The sequence below is a fragment of the Temnothorax nylanderi genome, unplaced genomic scaffold, assembly GCF_030848795.1.
Source record: "Temnothorax nylanderi isolate EJ_2023f unplaced genomic scaffold, tnyl_v1.0 TNYL_tig0010_pilon, whole genome shotgun sequence".
NCBI classification, from domain to species: Eukaryota; Metazoa; Arthropoda; class Insecta; order Hymenoptera; family Formicidae; genus Temnothorax; species Temnothorax nylanderi.
Window position 1 is genome coordinate 166347 of NW_027249072.1, and position 23328 is coordinate 189674.

General features: G+C 34.0%; 3 protein-coding genes across 19 annotated transcripts in view; 1 reads left to right on the forward strand and 2 right to left on the reverse strand.

Moving 5' to 3' along the window:
- Positions 1–356: 356 nt before the first annotated feature.
- Socs36e (Suppressor of cytokine signaling at 36E) lies at positions 357–5153 on the forward strand. The gene is made up of 6 exons (XM_071726635.1): positions 357–606; positions 1103–1775; positions 1885–2198; positions 2295–2534; positions 3442–3708; positions 3826–5153. Exons 2-6 carry the CDS (start codon positions 1295–1297, stop codon positions 4111–4113), a joined length of 1590 nt encoding a protein of 529 aa, XP_071582736.1. The 5' UTR covers positions 357–606; positions 1103–1294; the 3' UTR covers positions 4114–5153.
- A 416-nt stretch (positions 5154–5569) lies between these two features.
- Positions 5570–7744, reverse strand: Apf (purine phosphoribosyltransferase family protein Apf). Its single transcript, XM_071726637.1, has 3 exons — positions 7501–7744; positions 6024–7167; positions 5570–5763 (listed from the first exon to the last, which is right to left on the reverse strand). Exons 1-2 carry the CDS (start codon positions 7727–7729, stop codon positions 6851–6853), a joined length of 546 nt encoding a protein of 181 aa, XP_071582738.1. The 5' UTR covers positions 7730–7744; the 3' UTR covers positions 5570–5763; positions 6024–6850.
- Positions 7745–8858: 1114 nt separating this feature from the next.
- Positions 8859–23328, reverse strand: part of LOC139787509 (serine/threonine-protein kinase MARK2) — an 84138-nt gene continuing 69668 nt past the window's right edge. For 13 of the 17 annotated variants that reach the window (XM_071726622.1, XM_071726632.1, XM_071726633.1 and 10 more), the window contains 6 exons: positions 22351–22518; positions 20895–21015; positions 20677–20765; positions 13427–13468; positions 12273–12384; positions 8859–12122 (listed from right to left, as the gene is read on the reverse strand). In XM_071726622.1, the coding sequence (XP_071582723.1) occupies positions 11904–12122; positions 12273–12384; positions 13427–13468; positions 20677–20765; positions 20895–21015; positions 22351–22518 (751 nt within the window). In that variant the 3' untranslated portion in view covers positions 8859–11903. Of the gene's footprint in view, positions 12123–12272; positions 12385–13426; positions 13469–14015; positions 17713–17955; positions 18941–20676; positions 20766–20894; positions 21016–22350; positions 22519–23328 lie in introns of those variants that run through there. The other 4 variants (XM_071726628.1, XM_071726629.1, XM_071726630.1 and 1 more) reach the window with 4 other exon arrangements.

Here is a 23328-nt window from a genome sequence, read left to right on the forward strand (position 1 = left end):
AAGGGAGCTTTCCAGCAAGCGACACAAATCGACACAAGTGTCGTTTTGTCTTTGTTATTCATTGCTTAAAAAAATTAAAGAAAGATAGAATAACGTTTGTGTCGCTTGCTGGAAAGCTCCTCAAGTTGACCACACAGCACAAAATGCAAATTCTCGTACTAATTCGCATGTGATCCCGATTGCAAATTGCTTGAAATGCACGCAGCATTTGTATTAATTGGCTACATTGCAATTATCGCATGCGAGCTAACCACGAATAGTCACATCGTGTCGTGTGTCGTTGGCTTAAAAACCGAACCTGAATCTGAACGATTGCGATTTTTTTTGGTAGGTCGGTACTCTATGGCGCACGTGTATTCCATGGTCCGTCACAATTAGGGAAAATGGCTGACGATTCGTCGGGACGTGTTTTGACAATTCTGGTTGCCTGAGTTCGATGGTCGACGAGGAGTCACGTCGTCACGTCGTCACGTCGCGGTGGAAAGCATAATTTCCGTGGTGTCGTCGGTGTATTCTTAACGGTGGTGTCGTCGTGATGTAAAATCCAGACGTGCGTTCGCTCTGCGGGTCTCTACTCTCGCAGCTCGCTAGTCGTCCACTTGTCCCGTACGTAACTCGTTTAAACATGTTTCGACCTGCTCCGGCTGCTCCTACCGTCAGAGATCATTTGATACTTTTTCAAGAGCCTGTTATCACCATTTTATTACCTCTCTCTTTTTTTTTAATAACGATAACGTAATCTGTGCGTGAGATGAATCATCTTATCGATCACACACGATAAGTAATTGATGTAATTGTACTACACCAGTGTTAATGACGATCAAATTTAGACTCGGCTTGTCATTTTTTTCGCTCGAGGTATCGCTTTTCATCCAAGATCATCACGCGTGATACAGTATTTGTACTCGGCTCAATAATACGGCGAGAATGTGCTGCTAATGTGTGAAACGTATATTTACTCCTCAATTCATTTCGAGATACTAAACAGCATGAATCATTTATTCGAATACATATATAGATATCTATTACGTACCGTACCAAAACTATAAATAAGTATTTCTCTAGTAGATACGTTACACAATGATTTTTATTATTAATACAGGTGAAAATGCGACAAACCCATTGCATTCTTTGACGGAACGTCCTCCATGTGGCTAGGTGGATATAAAATTTGTGAAAAGTTAGGGCATTATGCCAAATTAGAGATTGCAACGTGTGTCTTGAATAGTTTCTACAATCATGGCGTAGACGACGGATCGTTAAGGCAATAAAATGCCTGCCATGCAAATTAATAATGGGACAGCACTTTGCTAGTCTCAGAGACTTGTTTAGAATGGATGGTGAAAGACAGCCTACCGAGATATGCGCTAATGCGCTTGGTCACCCGTTGCCCTTGGAAATGGTGAATCGAGATGGCAATGAAAGTTTGCCCGAAAACGAGACTAATGGCAATGTACCTGTAACGAATCCTAATATACTGCCGAACAGACCAGAATGTAAACTAGAAGCGAATTTGGACAACGATCGTTTAAACTTAGATGTAGACAACCATAATACTAGATTCGAATCTTTGTATAGTCAACCTGTCGAAACTCAGGATACAAAGCAAATTTGTAACAATGGTAACGTTGCGTGCGAGCCGTCATTTAGACAACAACAGGAAGTATGCTGCGGTAGTTCTGGTGGTAGCAACAGTAGTAGCAGTTCCGAAGATAGTCCTGTAAATCCACCTTTAAGAAGATCCTCTAAAACTTTGTCATTTGGAAAGCGAAAAAGTATGTATCGAATTCATTTCTCGCATATTCATCGTAATTCTGTTGCTTATCAAGTGTGTGTGTGTGTGTGTGTGCAGTGATAACTCAAATTTGTTCGCTCTCACGTTAGATAAACAGCGCAACAAGGATCAAAGCCCAATATGCAATCACGTTTTATCGTCGAAAAAGAAACGTAGCAACTGGGTATTGAAATTTAATTGCGCCAAGAGCAAAAGCTCAAAAAACACTGACATTATTCCCGGCCAAGGGAATGGTAACTCTGATTGCATCTGTACCGGTTATAGGAGAACCGAGGAGCATCCCATGGGTGCGGGCATCGTGTTTAATAGTCGATCCGCTCCGCAAAGTCCCGTTCTCGGGCCTTTGCCACCGAGTCCTGTAATTGATTTATCGCGATTTAACCCCGAAGAATTTCCTATGGAAGTACGTTCTTATCTCTTGATCGCTTTTGAAGACTGAAGAGAAACTTAAAGACTTGCTTTCACTATATTAATGGTTTTGTTTTGTCTTTGTTAAAAGGATTGCGACGAACGCGCTCGAATGCAGCGCGCTCGAGAGATGGAGGAAGGCGTCGAGCCTCCTCCCGGTTATAGGCCTAATTATCCTATGGGAATACAAGTTCATCCTAACGGAATAACGGTGGATAGTTTGGCGGCATTGTTCCAAGCACATGCCGGTATTCAAGCTGCTGCTCTTACAGCCTTATCCCAGATCGACTTTACGTTAATTCCAAATATTGAGAGACCCGCGCATACGCAGGTAAGCTCTTTATGTCACTGATTAAATTTATGTTTATTTAATATTCGATTCATATAAGAATAAGTTATAAATGCATATCAATACTTTAGGAGGAGATCAATTTACACGTGCTAAAGAAATAAAAATTATAATAATAATAGATATATAAACACGGAGGTTGTTATACATTACAGTTTGTGCATCAGCATTCCTCTTCTCTTTTCTTTCAATGAAGAAAGAAGGAGAAGAAGAACGCTCCAAAGCATTTGTAGCGTCACGTTGACCGTAGCCAAAGCCCAATATCGAGCAGTCTTGCCAGCTAACTCATGCCAGTTAAGCAATATTTTTTAATTCGAAAGAGTAGTTTATCTCATTTAATAAAAATTTTTATAAAAAATAGTGTACAATTTTTTACAAGTTTTGTGTAATCTTCTATATCTATACAAACTGTATGCAAAAAATGGGAAAATAAAAATTTAATTGCGGCAGAAGGTACACGGTATGTGTTACGTTTATACAAATTTATACATTTTTTAACTTTCGACAGGTAACGTGGGTAAAAGTTACACGGCGAGTCTTGTGGGGTTTGTTGGATCCCATAAAATAATTATCACTAAAAAATATCACAACCAATTCTCTATTGGAGAATATAACCTTAAATCTGTTAAATAATTTATATATTAATAGAACAATGAATCAAATTAATATTTTTTATTTCTTAGACTTTAAATAACAATTAAGTCACTCAGACTCCACATTATGGTCCTGCCGCAAGTGCCGCAAACCCTCGCTGGGGTCTGACAGACCCCACGTTACCTGTCAAAGTTTAAATTTGTTTTTCTAGTATACATACAGTCATCTCCTGAAGTATTGATACGCGTTTATAAATCATGCTCTATATTCATTATTTTAAAATTTCATAATGCAGGTCGATTATGTCCATTGTCTCGTACCAGACTTAAGGTCGATTACAGCTTGCTCCTTCTATTGGGGTAAGATGGATCGTTATGAGGCGGAACGTTTATTGGAGGGTAAGCAAGAGGGTACTTTCTTACTCCGAGATTCCGCGCAGGAGGAGTTCTTGTTTTCTGTGAGCTTCCGTAAATATGGACGCTCGTTACACGCACGGATCGAGCAATGGAACCATAAGTTTAGTTTTGATTCGCATGATCCAGGAGTTTACGCTTCCGAAACAGTACGTATATTTGTTCATATTTATTTCGTATTTTCATTTTATTTTGATAATATACAGATATAATTATCTATTATCCGGTATAATTCATGATCCATTTATACCATATCCGTTTTACAGGTATGCGGTTTAATTGAACATTATAAGGACCCCTCGTGTTGTATGTTTTTCGAGCCCATGCTCACTATTCCGTTGCATCGCAATTTCGCATTTCCGCTGCAGCATCTGTGCAGAGCGGTGATAACCACGCGAACAACGTATGATGGCATAAACAAGCTGCAGTTGCCAAAGACACTTAAGAGCTATCTCAAAGAGTACCACTATAAGCAGAGAGTGCGAGTCAGGCGATTAGACACAGAAAACGATTCGCATATGGACTGTAGATCCATATCATGTTTACCGATATGAATCTCTTCGTATTAATATTCGATAGAATTTTATTATATGTTGCATAATTATGTTTCTTTATCTATATTTACAGTTGTACTGCCGTATCAAATGCGAGCGGTACATGCATACAACATTGTAATACCAGGAATATCATGACTCCGACACACAGTTATACAGAATATCATTGCAATATTAGCAATAAAAGCATTGTATTCGTCTTAAGCGATAATAGATACCGAGGGAGATGGCGTAGTATATAATTAAAAAAAAAAAAAATGAAAAGAAAAGATTGAACTTGTGTGATTTTAGGCGCGACAAGTGCCTATTGTTCACTTGGCGAAGTTTAGTAATCCTCTATGTAAATACTAAATACATCAGGATGGCAGTGCTTCTTACACTCGCACAGTGTATTGCGAAATCGTGTATTATGTAAACTTCAATATCATTGCTATTGTTCTTATTATTATACTACTAAACTTATTTCTTTATTTTATTCCTAACTACATTATCTTTTAATCATTATTTTGAACATGTATAATTTAATTTTAATTAAAGTTACGGGAACAGTTTGTATATTGATAATTTTTATAGAACGATACCAAAACTTATGCCTGAAAGGCGCGGCAATTTAGTCTTTATTACTACAAAACTATGATGTCGTCATAGTTTTAATCTTTATGCGTAGTTAAAGTTATAAAAGAAAAAAAGAGGGAGAAAGAAAGAGAAAAAGAGTGGAAGAAAGAGTCATTGCAAAATCTGGTTCGTATTACTCCTATTGTGCCTATTTATAATGTTAAATATTAGGTAAAAGCTGTCTGTGTTGATGTTTCTCATTGCCAGATACAAAAATCTATAATTTGTGTAAATTCTTTAAATTTCGACACGTGGAGTTAATATCAGATGCAGTGAATTGAATTTGGAGTAACAATGCAAATCATTGAATATTGATAAATTTGCAAAGTATATAATATTATAGAAATTGTTAAAAGTATTGGTTAATGGTTATTCGTATAATGAACTTAACATTAAAAAAAATAATAATAAAAATTTAATATTTATTACGTGTATATATTTTACTCGTGTCTCGATTCCTGATACAGCGATCATATTGCATACAACATTTTTAAGGAAAACGACCAACTACAGTCAACTAGTTACACAATTTGCGTAATATTTTCTTTGATAATAGGAACTACTCATCTTGGGCTATCGTAAACACGCGATTCTATACATGGATGGATAAATTAATTTATTAAAAATGCGATCTTGACAAATTTATATTTTCATGCTTTTGTATCAGCAAAACAAAATACAAAAAAAGAAATATTTCAACATAATTTTGCTAGATTGCTTGCGATAAAACAAAGATTTCAATGTAATTCTTGGCTTCCACATTCGTTCTTAATAATACATACTTATCGCATCCCTATGTATCTAAATTCCATGCTAAATTTAATGGAACGATTTATTATACTTCAGGACTTATTTTTAGTATATTTCACATAATTACAGTACTGTTTTACAAATGGAATTCATTGGAAGGTAATTTTTACAAGTTGCACTGGACTAACAATCGTAATTAATTTCCAACAACGTATTGCGTGACTGGTAGCAGTACATTGTAATTGAAGACGAATAAGAGAGAGAATAGTACCACAAGAAAAATGTCTGTTATACTAATGTAAGAAAAATATAGATTTTGCTCACAGAAAAAGATTACAAATGATGGGTAACGTCTTACGTGTACAATTGCAAAATTCAATATTATACTAATTGTATTGTAATGGCTTGTTATTGTTATATGTTATCTATGCGACTTATCACTTTACATTATTACGCATAAAACTCGATTTAGTTTAATGTCGAGATATCATGAGTCGAATAAATCTAAAGGTTATGATAATCGTAATAAATAAAAAAAAGGATACTGATAAAATTCCTTTCCCACTTCTCTACCATGTATAACTCGGTAACGAGCGTATATCGGAAGTACCAATATTGCAGAAAAGATCGTAGACTTCGTATAACGTTATCCATTATGGTTAATGTGTGTGACTAATTACCGCTCAAAGCTCAAACTTCTGCGAATTAACTTTGGAGTTTGGGCTGACAATGAGTCTGATGAGTCACAGTTCACATGAGTTCACAGCACCGATAAGGAGCTGGCCGCTGGGTTGCTGGGTACATAGGGAGCTTTCCAGCAAGCGACACAAGTCGACACAAGCATCGTTCTATCTTTCTTTTTTGGTAATGAGTAACAAAGATAAAATGATACTTGTGTCAGTTGTGTCGACTTGTGTCGCTTGCTGGAAAGCTCCCATAGCAACCAATTACAGCCGAGAGGTTTAAAATGGTCTCACGTATTCGACAATTCTCGACTACGATAGATCCGACTCCGACTCATCTTGGCCTGTTCGTTTTAGCTGAACTTGTTGCACGGCTCGTCTTTCCCCTTTTTCTTTTCACGTTGGAGAGAAAAGGAGAAAAGATGAACCGTGCAACAAGTTCAGCTAAAACGAACAGGCCTCTCTTGACAGTCCTGACTGGTCCTGACGGTTCTGACACAGGTGATACATCGATAACGCCATTTTTAAAGCAATTTTAAATCGAAAGGTTTGCTTTCATTGAATGTAGAAGTAGTATTTACGAATTTACATTATTAGAAATGACTGGACAAGATAAATATATGTCTCTCTCTCTCTCTCTCTCTCTCTCTCTCTGTCGAGACGAAACCTAACGTACGGCACCTATGGACCTATGCAAGATTTCGCGATACGTATTTATCGAATTCGTTGAGCGCTTTCCGCATCTCGTCGTATCTCGCGCGATCACATGCCTCGCGCAACGGGAGCCAGTCGAACGCCTGATGCTCGTCCGACAATCTCACGGGCTTGTCCGGATTAAGCAGCTCCGCCAGCCAATAGATGACGATTTTCGGTCTCCCCTTTACTTCGTACGTCATCTCGTGCCTAGCGTCCTCGAAGATCTTGAGATCGCTCGGCACGAAGCCAGCCTCTTCTCGAGTCTCGCGCAAGGCCGTCTCCATATCGGATTCGTCCGGGTCGACGTGCCCTGAGACAGAGGCAGACAGTTCAAGGGCCAATTTTTTTAATTGTATAGTATGTACAATATAGTGCGATAGTCTAACAAATTCATATAGTAATGAAAGAAATTAAATATATTATGATAATTGTTCATTTTTTAAAATAATATTAGAATTTGAAAAAAGTACGTATGTATTTATGTATAATAAATGTACATATATATGACTCCCGACTCCGAAGAGCTTAATCGCGCGATGTGAACGAAACCTTAATCCACTTGTTCGCCAAGTCGGAAGTCGGTTAGTCGGTAACGTTTGGTAACGTTCAGCTGACGAACGTTATCGATGTAGCTCATGCTAACCTTTAGGCGGCGTCCAGTGATGGTCTCCGTACGATGTCTGCATAAGCAGATACTGAATGGTACCTTGAAATCGGCGAAAAATCACAAGACCGCAAGCGCGTTGCTGCAGCGTCATGACGACCGCCGTGATCACGGCCGATGGTCGGAAACAGTAGGAATTAGGAAATGTCGAAAAATTACTCGCGAAGCTACTGGGAGCTACTGAAGCCACTGAAGCCCGTATCGACATCGACTCACGAGTCACGTTAAAAATTGCAGGCTGGACATCGAGATTCGACCAATCGGAACGAAACTACGAGACATGCAGAGTTTCGAAACAGCGATTTGAAATATAGAATTTAATTCAATTTTCTTTTTCTATAGTCTACAATTTCAATCTTGAATTTTTGAGTAATGACTTTTAATCATGTAACACACAAAACTAATCAAAATTCCCTTTTTATCTGTATTGACTGTATTAGAAATAGAACCATAATTTTGAAAACGACAGCAATTTTTTAACATTTTTGTTAGTTTGCAATTAATTACCTGATACATGTTGTTTATATACACAAATTAAAAAAAAATTACCTTTATATCTCGCTAATTGAAGCAAGTAGCGAGATTGACTTAATTCGTTATAAAATCCTGATAAGACGTATATCATATGAAAGTAGAGTAGAAATGAATTCAAAAAACACTCATGGGAAATCCATTTGTGCGATCTAACGAATGTTTCTCGAGATATTTCCAGTCCTCTTGTACTCGCAAACAATGGTCTTCAATGGTCTTCGAGTCCAAATAAATGCAATTTTATTTTGTAACATTGATATTGTATCAGCAATATTTTTAAGATCCAATACAATATTTACTTTTCTTCTTAAATCGTCGTCTGGTTTTTGTACTTTTGCAAATTTAACTCGAATGTAGAAGCGAAACTTACAATATTAGAAACTTTACGACTAGACAAATCCGTCGCGTAACAAATTCGTCTAACTCTAATTGCAAGAAGCATATGACAACCAACGGTCCTGCTTCTCAAGTGAAACGTTGTCCATATTTATACACATCGTAATATCGTAATTATATATACATATACACATTAATTGGCAGCATTAGAACTTAGAAAGGAATGCGTCCACCGAGTCCACTCCCTGCCTCTTTCTTCACGATTGTAGGAAAGGAACCTCATGCGATATCGGACTCTGCACAAGTCGGCATGGGTCAGCACAGCTTTTCGCAGAGTTGCGGACAATGCGGACAATGCGGAGTCGAAAGAAAGAAAAGAAAAGAAAAGAAAACATCCAAGACTCGATCGTGTGGTGGCGAGGGCGAGGGCGAGGGCGAGGGCGAGCTCGCGCGTTTGATAGGAATCTCAATTGGGAAACAATGCGTGTTACCATTTTATTATAAACGTTTTGCTACATTTTGGCTAGATACCGATCACCAGAAAACACTTAGCAAAGCTGTATATGTATGTACCTATCTACAGAGACCGACGTGTGTATGTACGTAATTCACGTATGTGTGTTATGTGCGCGTCGAGTTGTCGAGTAGTCGTCACTCGTCACGCGCAGCCACGCGGGCGACAACTGCGGGAGTACTATATTCTTTCGCGGTACTTACATACAAAAAAAAATCACAAGACAGCTTTCCCCCCCCCCCGGCATTACGCCAAATTCGATTCCAAGTGTCGCCCGTGTAGCTCCGCGACTCTAATTGTCTCTCGATAAATCCTTCTTTCACGCGTTAAAATCAAGAATGTCTTTAGATTTATATCTTCTCCTTCACTTAAGCATCGATCATTAATTTATACATTTATTTCGTAAAGCAAGCGGGCGAAGGGTGGATTTATGTATAGATTACGATAGATAATTAATTCGTCTATATGTCGGGGATGTGTGTATATTATTAATGCTATCTGAAGGATCTTACGTTAACATTAATAATAATAATGATAATAATAATAATAATAATAATAATCCATATTTATGTGTGTGTGTGTGTGTGTGTATCTCTATAGAGTCATTTACAACGGCCGCTCTGGATTATAATCTTTTTCTTTTTATTTTACACGGTGATAATGATGCTCGATGTTGTACTCAGGATACTAATTCTGATTGATGTAGGAACAAATGGAAAAAAGAAAACGATCATTATCCTCTGTCGAATTTCCTAAAAGTGATTGGATCTCTCTCTCTCTCTCTCTCTTTCCCTCCCTCCCTCCCTCCCTCTTAGAGAGGTGTGTGAATGTTTGCATCTAAGTTGCCTCTTCTTGTAAATCGATAACATTATTACTACATCATTATATTACATTATCTCGCTTATTGGTTCATGAAGTAATCCGACACGATGACACGAAACTGGTATGGTTATGCACAAAGAAGGTAAGTCCCGATGCCAGTGCTGCGTTAATCATTTACTTAGAATTTTTGTCAAGATGTAACGGACAATTGGCGCCGATACTTAGTTGCTATCAGTCGTTTCATGATCCGCAACACGACGTATCGCGATCGTACGTCGTGTTGGCGCGCTGAAGTTACTCTGTATTTCTCAGTGTAGCAAGTGTTAGAAATGTGAAAAATCATTGAGTTTATAGTATGTAAATAAATTAGCCATTGCCTATTTTAATAACATACTTCATTAATCTTAGGCAAATATAAAAAGTTTGCGATACTTGAGTTCCAAAATGTATTTTATGATTTTGGTGTGTGAGGTTCTCTCTCTCTCTCTCTCTCTTTCTCTCTCTTCTCGTTAATTTTTAGTACCTTCGTAATATATACTATATACACCAAGTCTCTAGTTCGCTTCTACGGTAATCCCTAATTTTATTTCATTCAACTGCAAATACTTCTGAATGAAAGGATTAAATAGTACAATATAGCCAATTATAATACTTAAATTTAATATTATCATATTTCTCGTAGAAATAACAAATCTTGTTATTACTGATGTAGTTTAGATTTATAATTCCAATTTTGAGAATGATGAAATGTGTATTATTCACATGAAACACGAGTAATAACTCGATGATATTTCTAAATTATGTTATTTTCTCTGCTTCTACCTTTATAGCATTGTGTATACTATATATTTATATATATATTTATATATATATATATATACTGTGTTGTTGTCTATGATAAAAAATAAAAATATTAATAATTATTACATGTTTTAATCATAATTGGCTAATGTCTATAGTGCTGCGTATTTTCAAACTTATACTACAGATAAAAAAAGTAAAGTGTCATAAAAATGTTCGAAAAGAATAAACGGTTGCACAAGATGCAACATTAAAAGAATTCAATTCATTATACATTTACGGCGCTAATACATTACAAATGATGATGGATTCTCGTCGATACAGAACGCAACACATATCGGTTCTGTAAATTTGTCAAATTATTTACAGGTAAAACCTCCGTTTGTAAAATTTTACATATAAGATATAAGACTGAGAAAACAGGAAGTTACAGAGAAATCTCTTGACGTTGTAGATGCACTGCCTATTCTTTTATCTTCGCGTTATATTTTATTGTACAAGGAACGCTGTCGCCATGAGAAACAAAATCGATATGAGAAATGTTTTATTAGGCACATTTAACAATCCGATTGCATCGATTCTACTTTAATCCTTCAGCATCCTTCAGATAGTACGCGATAAGTGTTCAACATTCTAGGGACATATCAATTTGAATGCAGATACCTTCAACGTCAAGAATAACACAAAACATAATATGTAATACTGTTTGAAAAATGAAGCGATACTTCATGATAGATATGATAGATTCTTCGAAAATTGGGAAGGCAGATCAACCTGTAAGCACGACTGATTATTTTCGCTCGGATGCACATTTCTTTGTTATCGATAACGAAAATTCAAAACTAATAAACATAGATTATTGTGTCTAATGCCAGCTTTTTTGTACGGTTGATCAGGTCAGCTGGTCCGTTTGTCCCTTATCATTCGTTCTTTCTCTCTCTCTCTCTCTCTCTCTCTCTCTCTCTCTCTCTCGCTCGCGAAACATTACGAAGACCCGATCTAGTTCTCCATTTTGGCACTCGGGAGTATTTGAATACGTATTTAGCCGTCACGGATCACAGTTTCGGACTTTTTTCGACGAATCGTTTATTAACGGTACCTCCAACGCAGAGGAGACGACGACGAAGACGACGTGAGAAGATTTCTCTCTTTCTTTCTTTTCCTCTCTTTTCCCTCTCACCTGACGATGACGTTCGTCGAGACTGGGACGGAGGAATCGCGTTTAAACGAATATTTCTTGGGTATCGGAGTCGGAGTCGGAGTCCCAGAAGAAGAAACAAGAGTAAAACTCCTCGGTGACCACCGCCACTTGGTGGCTACGCTCACGAGGTCGTTATGGATTGGCGCGATTGGCGGCTAGGGCGCCCGTGGCCGACAGTCACAGCTTGAGCTCGTTCGCGATTTTGCTGGCAATATTTTTAAAACCGATCGACGTGCCGGAGATACGCTTGAATCGCACCCCGTTCAGGGAAAGTCGTGGCAGCTTGCAGACCTCGATCTCCCACTGCACTTGGCTGTCCGTCGCCGCCTCGCCGTGCGCGCACAGCAATAGAAACCGCTCGCGTTGCTCGTACTGGCATTTGTTAGCGTCCAACACCTGGAATAATAGTCTGATAAGCTAATAGCCTTTTGACTCCCGTATATGAACATTTGAATTAAGTTATATCGTACAAAGTATGATATTTTATATGCGCTTTCGATCGCGTGATATTCACGTTAACATAAACGTGCGTCTCTTTTTCAATACCTTTCGGATCTCGGACATTATTTCGTTAGGATCTCGACTACTGGTAGTCTTCATACTCCATGTGAAGCGTAGACTGCGCGGCTTGACCTGTTCGTCGTTAGTGGTAGCTCCGCTGTAACAAAAAGATATCTTAAACCCGTTCAATTACTCTAAAGCGATTCCAACGGTACAGATTTTACAATTACGAATAAATTTAATACGGCGGTAAATCCAACTGCGGCAAAAAAAAGAAAAAAAAAACTTTCGCTAAATCACGTAGCGAAATTCCAAATATGCTTCTACTTGCTACCTTGCATATTCTTTTTTATCTAACGGTAATTTATATAGTTTTCTCTCGGAATTTGTCCGAATATCTCTCACGGGTATTGCTTTTATCTATTGTTAGAAACTGTAATATGTTTTTATGCATATACGGATCAAATTAAAAGTTACAAAATGCATCGAGTTATGTAAAATGGTAGATCTGGTGCAGAATGTGATATGTTGTACACTGAAGCTTCAAGCTTGCGATTGCGGCGTAAAAGTAAATTCTTAACCCGATTAAAAGAGATTCTACCATATAAAATCGTTGTGCTAAAATCCTTGCGAGCTGTCGGTAGATAACATAATGTAAAACATAATGTAAAATGGAAATTCATCCAGAATCAAACCCTATGGAGAGTTGTAACATACATGCGTGACATGCAAATCATTTATATCATAAATATATTATTTAATTACAACTTTAGTGCTGCATACGTATATTTACATTTATATAGTAAAGAACACTTAAAAATGAGTTGTACAAAAGACAAAAGTTATATGTGATTCATTGCAATTCTGGATACATATTAGGTTACTATCTCATAACGATATCAAATCTTAGGATATTCTTACGACATAATAAAATGATAATTAAAAACAAACATTTTTGACGGACAATTGACGAGCCATCTCACGAAATATACATGTTATATCACACAAAGATCATCGTAGACGTGCGCATCGTCAAATATCGTACTCGATTTAAACGCGAATGTAAGTACCCGCCACACGTGTCGTTAATGACCGACGAACAGAAAGTTGGATGTACGAAAAATCAAGGAATAAATGAGTGAGAGAAATTGAAAATGAAGAGAATACGGATAGTGGTATTATGGTATGTAGCAACGTACCTCACTACTGGGTGCTTGGGGGGTACGGATGGGTCCATGGGGCTGAAATAACAAAACAAAGGCAGTTGCTAACAAACACTAAACATGATAAATTAATCAAATTGTCATATGTATAACAACCATCACCATCCTGTCACCATTGCACACTGATTACGACACAGAAAGTTATGATGTGTGATGAACTTAGAAAATCTCTGATGGGAATGGCATAATGACATTTTCAAAATTACACATAAATTTTTATATAAAAATAAACTAAAACACAAGAGCGTGTAATGCTGACGTGAAATCTTATAGCAAATATAAGAGTTTATTGTTTGAAGAAAGATCAATTTTATTTCTCGGAGTAATTAAGTGATGCAAATTGCGATCGTGGTTCTTTTTCTAAAATAATATCTGATTCCTAATACGGTGTATCAAGGGATAAATTATGATCGTGTTGCGTAAATGTACAAAAAAAGTTCAATTCACACATAACACATTCCTATCGAGTTACATGCATCATGAACGCTATAAGACATATTCTCGCACAGGCAAAAATGTTCTTTTTCATGTATACAAGGATTTAGAAATAAATTAATACAACATATACAAGACATTTTTGACATATTTATTAATGCGAAATTATTACTATTATTGCTCCTTAAAATTATTAAATAATATTTCTATCTTGTTTATGTATTATGAGCTATTTACTGCCCTCCATAACGTAAAATCTAAATTAGAATTTCTAAATTAGGTTTTTTAAATAATGGATTGACTATAATTAATTGAATATCCTAAGGATCCACTTTGGATGCTTGGACGGGCACGTAGTTGGAGTGCAGCAAAGAGCATAATCACTTAAAGACATGTTATATTATATAAATTGCAAACAAATGTTTTTAAATTCATGTTTTGATATTTTAATATGACGTGGTCTCTCTCTCTCTCTCTCTCTCTCTCTCTCTCTCTCTCTCTCTCTCTCTCTCTCTCCCTCCCTCTCTCACTCTCTTCTTTAATTGTTCAATATTGTTTCTTTCTCTCTTTTCGCTTCTCTTATTTTCATATACATTAGTTTATTAGGTGACCTTAGATATTACATTTTATTACTTTTATAACTTTCTAATATCACTTATGTATCCGAATATCGATAAACATGTGACAAATACAAAAACAAATCCTAATAATGACGATTTTAAACATTCGTTGGAAATATATTATATCAAAATACTAAATATATCGGGATACATTAATTGTGCAATCTCATTAATTGTAAATAAAAAGTTAATTGGAAATATATTTTATATCATACAATAGAAGTAAATAGTATATACGATTTTTTAAATATCCTTTATACAAAAGAATATAAAAAAATCATCAATGTCTTAAAAGATCAGAGATGATAAAACTTCTCTGATTTGCTACAAGTAGGATAACATATTTTTAAGCAGCTCAAGGCCACTCTACAGGATACGCCATGATTCGCGTTGATAAACGTATAATAATAGTTATTTGCCGTATAAATGTAGATGCTATTTGCGTTGACCAGATATTATTAATAAATGCTACTGGCAATGACTGTGGAAGGATTAGTGCAATTGATCTATCGTGTAACGAGATATTTGAAATACACAATATTATTAGGAGAAGGCACGTATCTGCGATATTGGGGTAACACATGATCACAATTCTCAAATTTATTATATGCGCAAAGACAATACCTGTACTTAGTATTGAAATAAAGCCAGATTGCAGATTATTAATATTTTTAATAGCTATGCCTTATACTGTAAAGGATTATGCGTAATACCTTGCTTCTGTATTTTTTTTAAATTAAAAATATGATAGATAAGTATGATTTCTTATATATTAAAAAAAAAAATATATATATAATATATATATATATATATATTTCTATATATGATAAATATGACATTTATAAAAAGTAATCTTGGGTAAAAGCTATTATAAATGACAGTTAATTTAATCCGATTTTTAATATTACATTGTACTAAGCACAGCATTGCTCTTTAATAAGAAATCAGCATTACCATTTATCTTTATTGTTATACAGTGAGATTATCAAAGATATACGTGCTTAAATATTGTATATTTCTAATAATTAAATAATGATATAATGTATATAGATTAGGATACATTAATCAATATACAAATAAATGAAGTACCAATTAATTATGGCCTGCCTTGTTCAAATAACGATGTCTTCGATTATATGTCGCGTTCTCAATAATTTATACAATACACATATGAATATTTTATTAATAGAATAAATTAAAGCAAGGTGGGTAAAATCGAATTGCCATTCATTGCAATCAAATAGCACTCTAATCATAATGTATATTAGTCAGCTTTGAGATCAATGTCGGAACAGTATATATAATTGCCAGTTTGCAGAAATAAAGAATCATTCTGTTATATTAGACATATGAATATTTTTGTGTAATCTGTTGCTATTTGCTTACAGAATCTCGACAATGAAAAATATCTGATAAAAATAAGTTATACTTTTATTAATCGCATTAAAAGACAAGTGCTTTAATCAAAGAGAAAAGATAAAGTGGAATGCCTGATATATATATTTTTACATATCTCCATATTTGGGTTCATTCGATCAAAATGTATTTGTTTTTAACAAATTGAGTCAGCTAAATAATATTCAAATATAAATGCAATTATATTGACATTGGTTAGAAAACATAAATATAAGAATCAATTCAAACCATGTAAAAGTATGAGGTATATTAAATTGTAAGACTCGTTTCTTCTTAATATTGCAAATAGATAGAGTTGATTAGCTCCTTTGCCTGTTTAGATTCTTTCATTCTTGCAAAGAAATACGTTATTTATTATAATTTCAAAATTATCTATAAATAAGAAAAAAAAGGTATGAAGCTGCACAAGATATTTTACGGAAGAAAATGATGTAGCTATGTCAATATCTATACATACATATGTATATGACAACATACGTATCCATTCATTTTAAAGGACATATTTCCTTGAATTTCGTTTTAGTGAAAGAATCAGTACAAGAAGCCAATGTATAAAGTTATTAATAACGTTACACGAAAGCCAGACACGTATTCCACGCTATCTTAAAAAGAAAAAAAAGAAAAAAAAAAGGAATCTATGCTGGATATAAAAAAAAGAAGAAAAAAAGAGGAAACAGCATATGTTATACAGTAAAAGCATGAAATCAGTAATTGTACACACTTACTAGCAAATTTATACATATACTAACTTTACTATTAAAACTGACAAGAAAGAAGGCAATTTGATACTTTTGATACAATAAATGTATGCCCTTACTATTCTAATTTAGCAAAAATGTATACAAACAATATGCAATTAAAAATACTATTCTATATATAGTTTACTATGTTCCAATAAATAGAAACCATTTTATTAAATAACATAATATCTGTTAACTTCTTGTATTTTTGAAAAATTCTTTGTTTAGTTTTCTATTTTATTAAAAATTATTTATTAAATATAGATATAGATATTTATTTTAGATATCGTATATGAATAACAATTATTTTTGTTTAAAGTATTATAATATAATACGTTGTTATTATTTCAATTAAAAGTATCAAATTGTATGCAGTTCAATTTATGAAAATTGTTATAATTTGTTAATCAGGATGTGCAATTCACACAAGCATAAAGTTTGTATCAATTAGTACGCCTTTACTAAAATTTAAATAAGAATATAAGCTTGCGAGTAAATGTAAACATGTTTATTTTTGTTCTTTACTTTCTCTAACCTTAAATAATTTACTAAATGTATATATTTAAATGTATAGATGTATTTATTAATAAGTATAATGTACATTTACTGAGAATTTTACGCTTTTACTGTAACATATACATTACATCATATAATACTTAGTCAATGGTATCAATTTCAACACAAGCAGCACATATTTTACATATTATATTATGAAAATATGCAATATGGAAGATATGCTTTAATCATTTGCAATAACAAACGTTTTATCATACGATAGATTCCACGTTAGAATCTCAAATATTATTGCTATCCAACATATTTTCCTAAAAAAAAAGAAAAAAGAAAAAATTAACTATAATGTTACAGGATATACAATATTATTCTAGTCCTCATTGTAATTTATGAAAAAAAAAGAGAGAAAATCAAAACGAAATAAAATAATACATTCGTGGAAGATGCGATTGCCATGGCGCGATATATCTGCATGCGGCTCGCTCTCATTTCAGCTCGGGGGAAACAAGGCGAGACTTCCTCCTTCACTTAAAAAAATCTGTCAAAGTACGAACAATCATATGTACTCTATTATCTATTAAATCTGTCTGGTTCGTTCGTTAGTGTTAGTATAACTATAACATTTTCTTCACACTCGAAATTCTCTACCACTCGTAATCGATCATTATTGATCGAATATATACTTTCACGTTAGCAAGCATCTGTCGCTCTTATCTTCCAAAGGCAGTATAGAGAGAAAAAAGGGTATTATAAGGATAGTAATAATACAAAAACAAAGGAACATGAGTAAACGTGTTTTTCTCCGATAAAATATAAATAAGAAATTAAAAGGTTCGTTTCTCAAACAAAATATTTAGGAGTTGTAAAAATTTCTGTACTAATTTATATGTATCGTTGATTTGCAAATAAAATTCATTTCATCATATTTGCAAGATTACTAGTTGTTAACTTTAATATAGAAGAATAATCTATGCCTGTCAATGCCTGTCACACATCCGCCGTTACATAAAAATATGCTTTCGGTATTTAAATTCACACCCATCATTTTAGTGGCTAGATACTTTACGTCGGAAGGCATCCATTAACTATCATCGCTCTTCGTAAAATGGTTTTTACATATATTCTTTACTGTTACTTTATAACGAAGGCAAAACAAGTAAGCTACAACAGCTTTTGTGGCGTGAAAAATGGTACAAAAATATAAAGAAAAATATATATCAGATTTCTCTTTAGATAGACGACGTAAAGTATGCATATGGTTACAGGCAGACTGAATTAGGAAAGGCACAGATACCAGAGCTATATCTAAGTGCATAAGGCGATTTCCATGTTTGTGATTTCAGGAAGACATTTTTCTATTCAATAATTATATAATCATACATATATGTATATATAGATTTGGATGCGATAATACACAATATATACACATATACATATCGTATGTATACTTGAAGATGACGCACAATATTCGACATGTAAAAGTTCTTAAAAAAGTAATTTACACTCAATCTTGAGAACCACAGAATAACGGAGTCATTTTTCTTTTTTCTTTTGAGATTGTATGCATCACACAATATCCATTGAGCGGTTGACTAATAATAAATAGACTTTGCCTGTTTGCCCAGCTCGATTCGATATGCGTTAGGTACGCATCGGGCATGCTGTATCATGACCGTCGGCACATCGGTTGTGTTAAAACCCGTGTCTGTATGGCCTTTCGCTTGTCGGAACTCGAGAGATGAAGCGAAGCTTATATGGTTCATGGCCTGCAGCATATAATATATATACCGGTATGAATTGATAATAGAAACGACAAATATTCATTCTGATGCACCAATGGCTATGGATGCCGTCAATTCGCACATTTCTGTACAATTATTCTGTACTATGTTGGAACGATGAGTACAGTGACCATATCATGAAAGTGAAAGAATATTATAATAATTGTCTACAACAAATTGTATACTCTCGTTATTCTGCAGTATTCCATCCTCAGCTCCAAGTACTTATGTACGTGTGTAGTATGCGCTGTCATTTTGCGTTTGAATGTGCGATACGATAATTAGGTCCCATATATATATATATATATCTCTCTCTCTATATATATATATACATATACATATATATATGTATATATATATGGATATATATATATATATAATAAATCAAAGATATGCCTCGCTACAATCGAGTGAGAAAAAGGGATGCACAATGAGTATGCGAGGTGGCCTGAATTCAGCCAAGCAGTGTGTATTATTTCCATCAATCGATGTCAAAAGAATTTGTCTTAAGCGCGAATCTTATAGCAATATAATAGACGATTTAATCTATGTATAATATAATAAATGAATGAATGAAAACTCTATATAAGAAGACGTTGTGTACTTTTCGTTATGCATATAGAACGAAAATAAAAATATTTCTACTTAGAATTCAGCTAAAGGATACAATCTGTCAAGCCAATATTTATGGGACAAACAAACAATACAGATAGGTGAAGTACGCGATACGCTTGAGGATGAAAAAATGGTATATAAGTATATATAAATATTAAATAAAGCTACGAAACAAAATGCATAAGCTACATGTTTTGCGGCTTTCACTGATAATGGTCGCTGCTGGCTCATCGAATTTGTAACGAATAAGATCATATATATCCTTATAATATGTAAATATATTTTGATGTATAGAATTTCCAGAATTACATAGTCATTGTGCATCCTTAAAAACAGAAACATCATTTGCATGCAAACAATAGATACAATTTATCAAACTATATCACAATATGAGATATATTCAAGTATATTAAAATTTCAACACTTAAATATTTAAGATGCTAAGCATGCACTGAGGATCCACTGCAAAGCTGTGATTATGCTAGCGCTCTCAGTCTGTACTTGTAATCGAATAATTAAATAACATGGCGACATGAAATTATTAAATATATATTTACTACTTGGTATATATATCGTGAAATAAATTAACAAAAATGGATGTATAATCAAGTAAAATGGAGCGAACGAAATAAAAGAAATTTATAAAAAATATGTAACAATGTTTTATGCTATGAAATATTTGATTTTCATGGACCTTTACGCGTGGATATAGAGAGATTCGATTAAGATAATACATGCAACACAATATATACTATATATTATTGTATTAAAAAGATTGATTTTGGGTAACTGATGACTTTGGTACTTTAATACACATTTCTCTTCTAAATTAATATCTTCACCATCTTTACGAGTTGATTACCAATAACTTTTCAAAGAAATTATATATTTTATACATTAATGCCAATTAGAAAATATATAATTTAATTATATAATTCGATCAAATTGTTTGTTTTGAATAGAATAATTGGCTTAGATTACAAAATACGTGAACGGTAAAAAAATATTCGTAAATGTACAGTGGTAATATTACAATCATACAAATTAGCATGCTATCAAATACCGGTATCGTTAAATATATATTTAATCAATCACACAGAACTTACCGTTTGGAGAACTTCGAGGATAATTTCGAGAAGAAGGACGGCCTTGCTAGTGGGCTAATTGCATTTGTGTCCTGCGTTTGTGTGTGACCCTGGAAACACATTCATATTAATTGTTAATAAAATAAATAATTCCTTATAATTAATAATTGCTAATAAAAGAGGCAAACTTGTGTTAAATCGAATTCTTCACCTATAATTATGTCACCTTAAGTGCTCACCTGAGTGTGATTTCGCTGTGCTCTATTTTGGCCAGAATGGAACGTACTGCGACTCGGAACATTCCGTGGAAATGCTGGCGTAGTGGTTGTGGTAAGTCTGTTGCTTGTGCATACACCCAAACTAAATAACAAATAATGATTTCTGTTTTAATACAGATTGCAGTCACATGATAAATATATAGGCTGATTTATCAGCATTTTTATTTTTACGCACACTATAACGGATTATGGAAAGTACATGTTCGCAGCGAATACACTACCATCACCTATTCGATTCAAGTAAAGCTGGTATCAAGATGTAAAGAAGATGTAAGGTATATAAAATTAGTTGTTCAACTGTTACATTTCTGAAGATATTATTGTGTAAAAGTTTTCAACGCGCAAGCAATGTCTTACAAATTAAGCTTAGTAAATAGAGTTAATAAAGCAATATTAATATGAGAAATTAATTCATATTGATAAAAAATATGTAGTACGTTATTGTTCAAATAGGCACAGTCTACTGTAACTGCGCATGCATCGGAAAGAAATTATTTCAAGACTATAATTGTGCGTTTTGCGAGAGATATGTTTTAAATACAGCAATTGAATAAGAAAGGAAGCTAGAAAGGACTTCGTGTAAATGGCGTTAAGTAACTTAAATGTTGGGTCATATAAATAATTTATAAAATAGATAATATTAAATAGCAGCTTACACTCTATATACGATATGATAAGTTTTCGAAGCTAACAAGGAAAATACAGAGATATATATATAGTATGTATCAAACGCATATTTATATGTGAAATTGATGATCGATTGGAAATAAATACTTCTTTAATAAAAATAATTATGATAACATGCTTCTATATATATACTACAGTATATTATCCTAATTGTCCTACATATTAAGCTTAGTGATCAATCAAGAGTCATACAAAAATTTCCAAGTGAGCGAAATGTAAGCATGTCGAAATTGTATCATGAATCGTAATGAGATGATTGTACCATGATCAAACCTAAATGATTTTTATACAAATGGAAAAAGAAGCAATAAAACCGATATAGAAATCTAGCAAAGTTCATATCATGCAAATGAAAAGGAGAGAGTAAAGAGAGAGAAGAATATAAAAAAGCAATGAGAAAAGAGAACCAAAAAACAATGAGCGAATGACCAGAAACTATCCTAGAGAATCCTATGTCGATAATTTTTAAAATAAAGCAAAGAAATCGGCCCTGTCGTTTTTGAGCTTTTTGAGCTTCTGAAAAACGAATTTTCTCATCGTCTGCTTCGGCAAAATGTGCGAAAGACTATAATGATAGGAGAGACCTAATTACCCTAAGAGAGTTAGTGGCCCAAGAAAGAAGTAACAAAATAAAAAACAAATGTATCCGAAATATACATATATATTTAATAAATATGCAGGAATGTATGCAGGTCTTTCGGTTTTTGTATTAGGCATCGGGGGCCTGTACCTCTGCCTAAGGGGGTCAGCAGTGGCGAGTAAGGAGTTGTGGGCGTTGCGTGGTTGAGGGTCCAGTAGTGAATGGTCGCTGGGGGGTACACCACTTGAGGAACGGTGACTTGCGCTGATGCTCGCAGACTTGGTGTGACCCCGCGTTGGTCTAGTGCCCTCGCCCAGGCTGTGCACAAAACTAATCAGCAAATTGCCGAACCTTATGTTCCACGATTTAATCCTATTTTTTGTATATAATAAAGGAGCAGAAATTCTTTTAAGACTGTACAGAAGCAAAACGGGGCGAGATCTAAAATTTATGAAATTTTAGATATTGAAAATATTTCGTTACATATTTATGCACATGACATGATAACAAATTTAATTTTTGAAAGATAAATAATTTTATATTAAGAATTTTCTTACTTGTTTCAAACAACTTCTTGATTCTTACAACTTCAAACAACTGACTTGATTCTTACTTGTAATGTTATTTATTTTTATGTAGTATATTGTAAAAAAAAAAGAAAAAATCATATTGAATAGATTTTCATATATATTTAAACATGTTTTATTTACCCATAAAAAATTCTAAAAAAATCTGCGCACATATATATAGATACGTGTATGTGTAACATATGTACATATGTATATATATAAATCATATATATCTTTATATAGAAATATATATTTTGTAACTAAAATTCGTTGACAAGGAATATAAAAGGGGGGAATCGTAAGGATGGAAAAAGGAGAATGAAATTACTAACTGCTGCAGCAAATGTAACTTCGCGAAATACTCGTACGATAAGAGAACGGAATATGATGCTACAACGTAAGGATGAAAAATGTATGATGGATGTTAATGTGTGTGTCTAAACACCTTCTCGACTAGATATTTGAAGTAACAGTTATACACGTAGATGCGACTGCGGTCTGATATCAGCAAGTGTCTGTACATGTATAAACATTACATCGGACTGTCCTATTCAATACA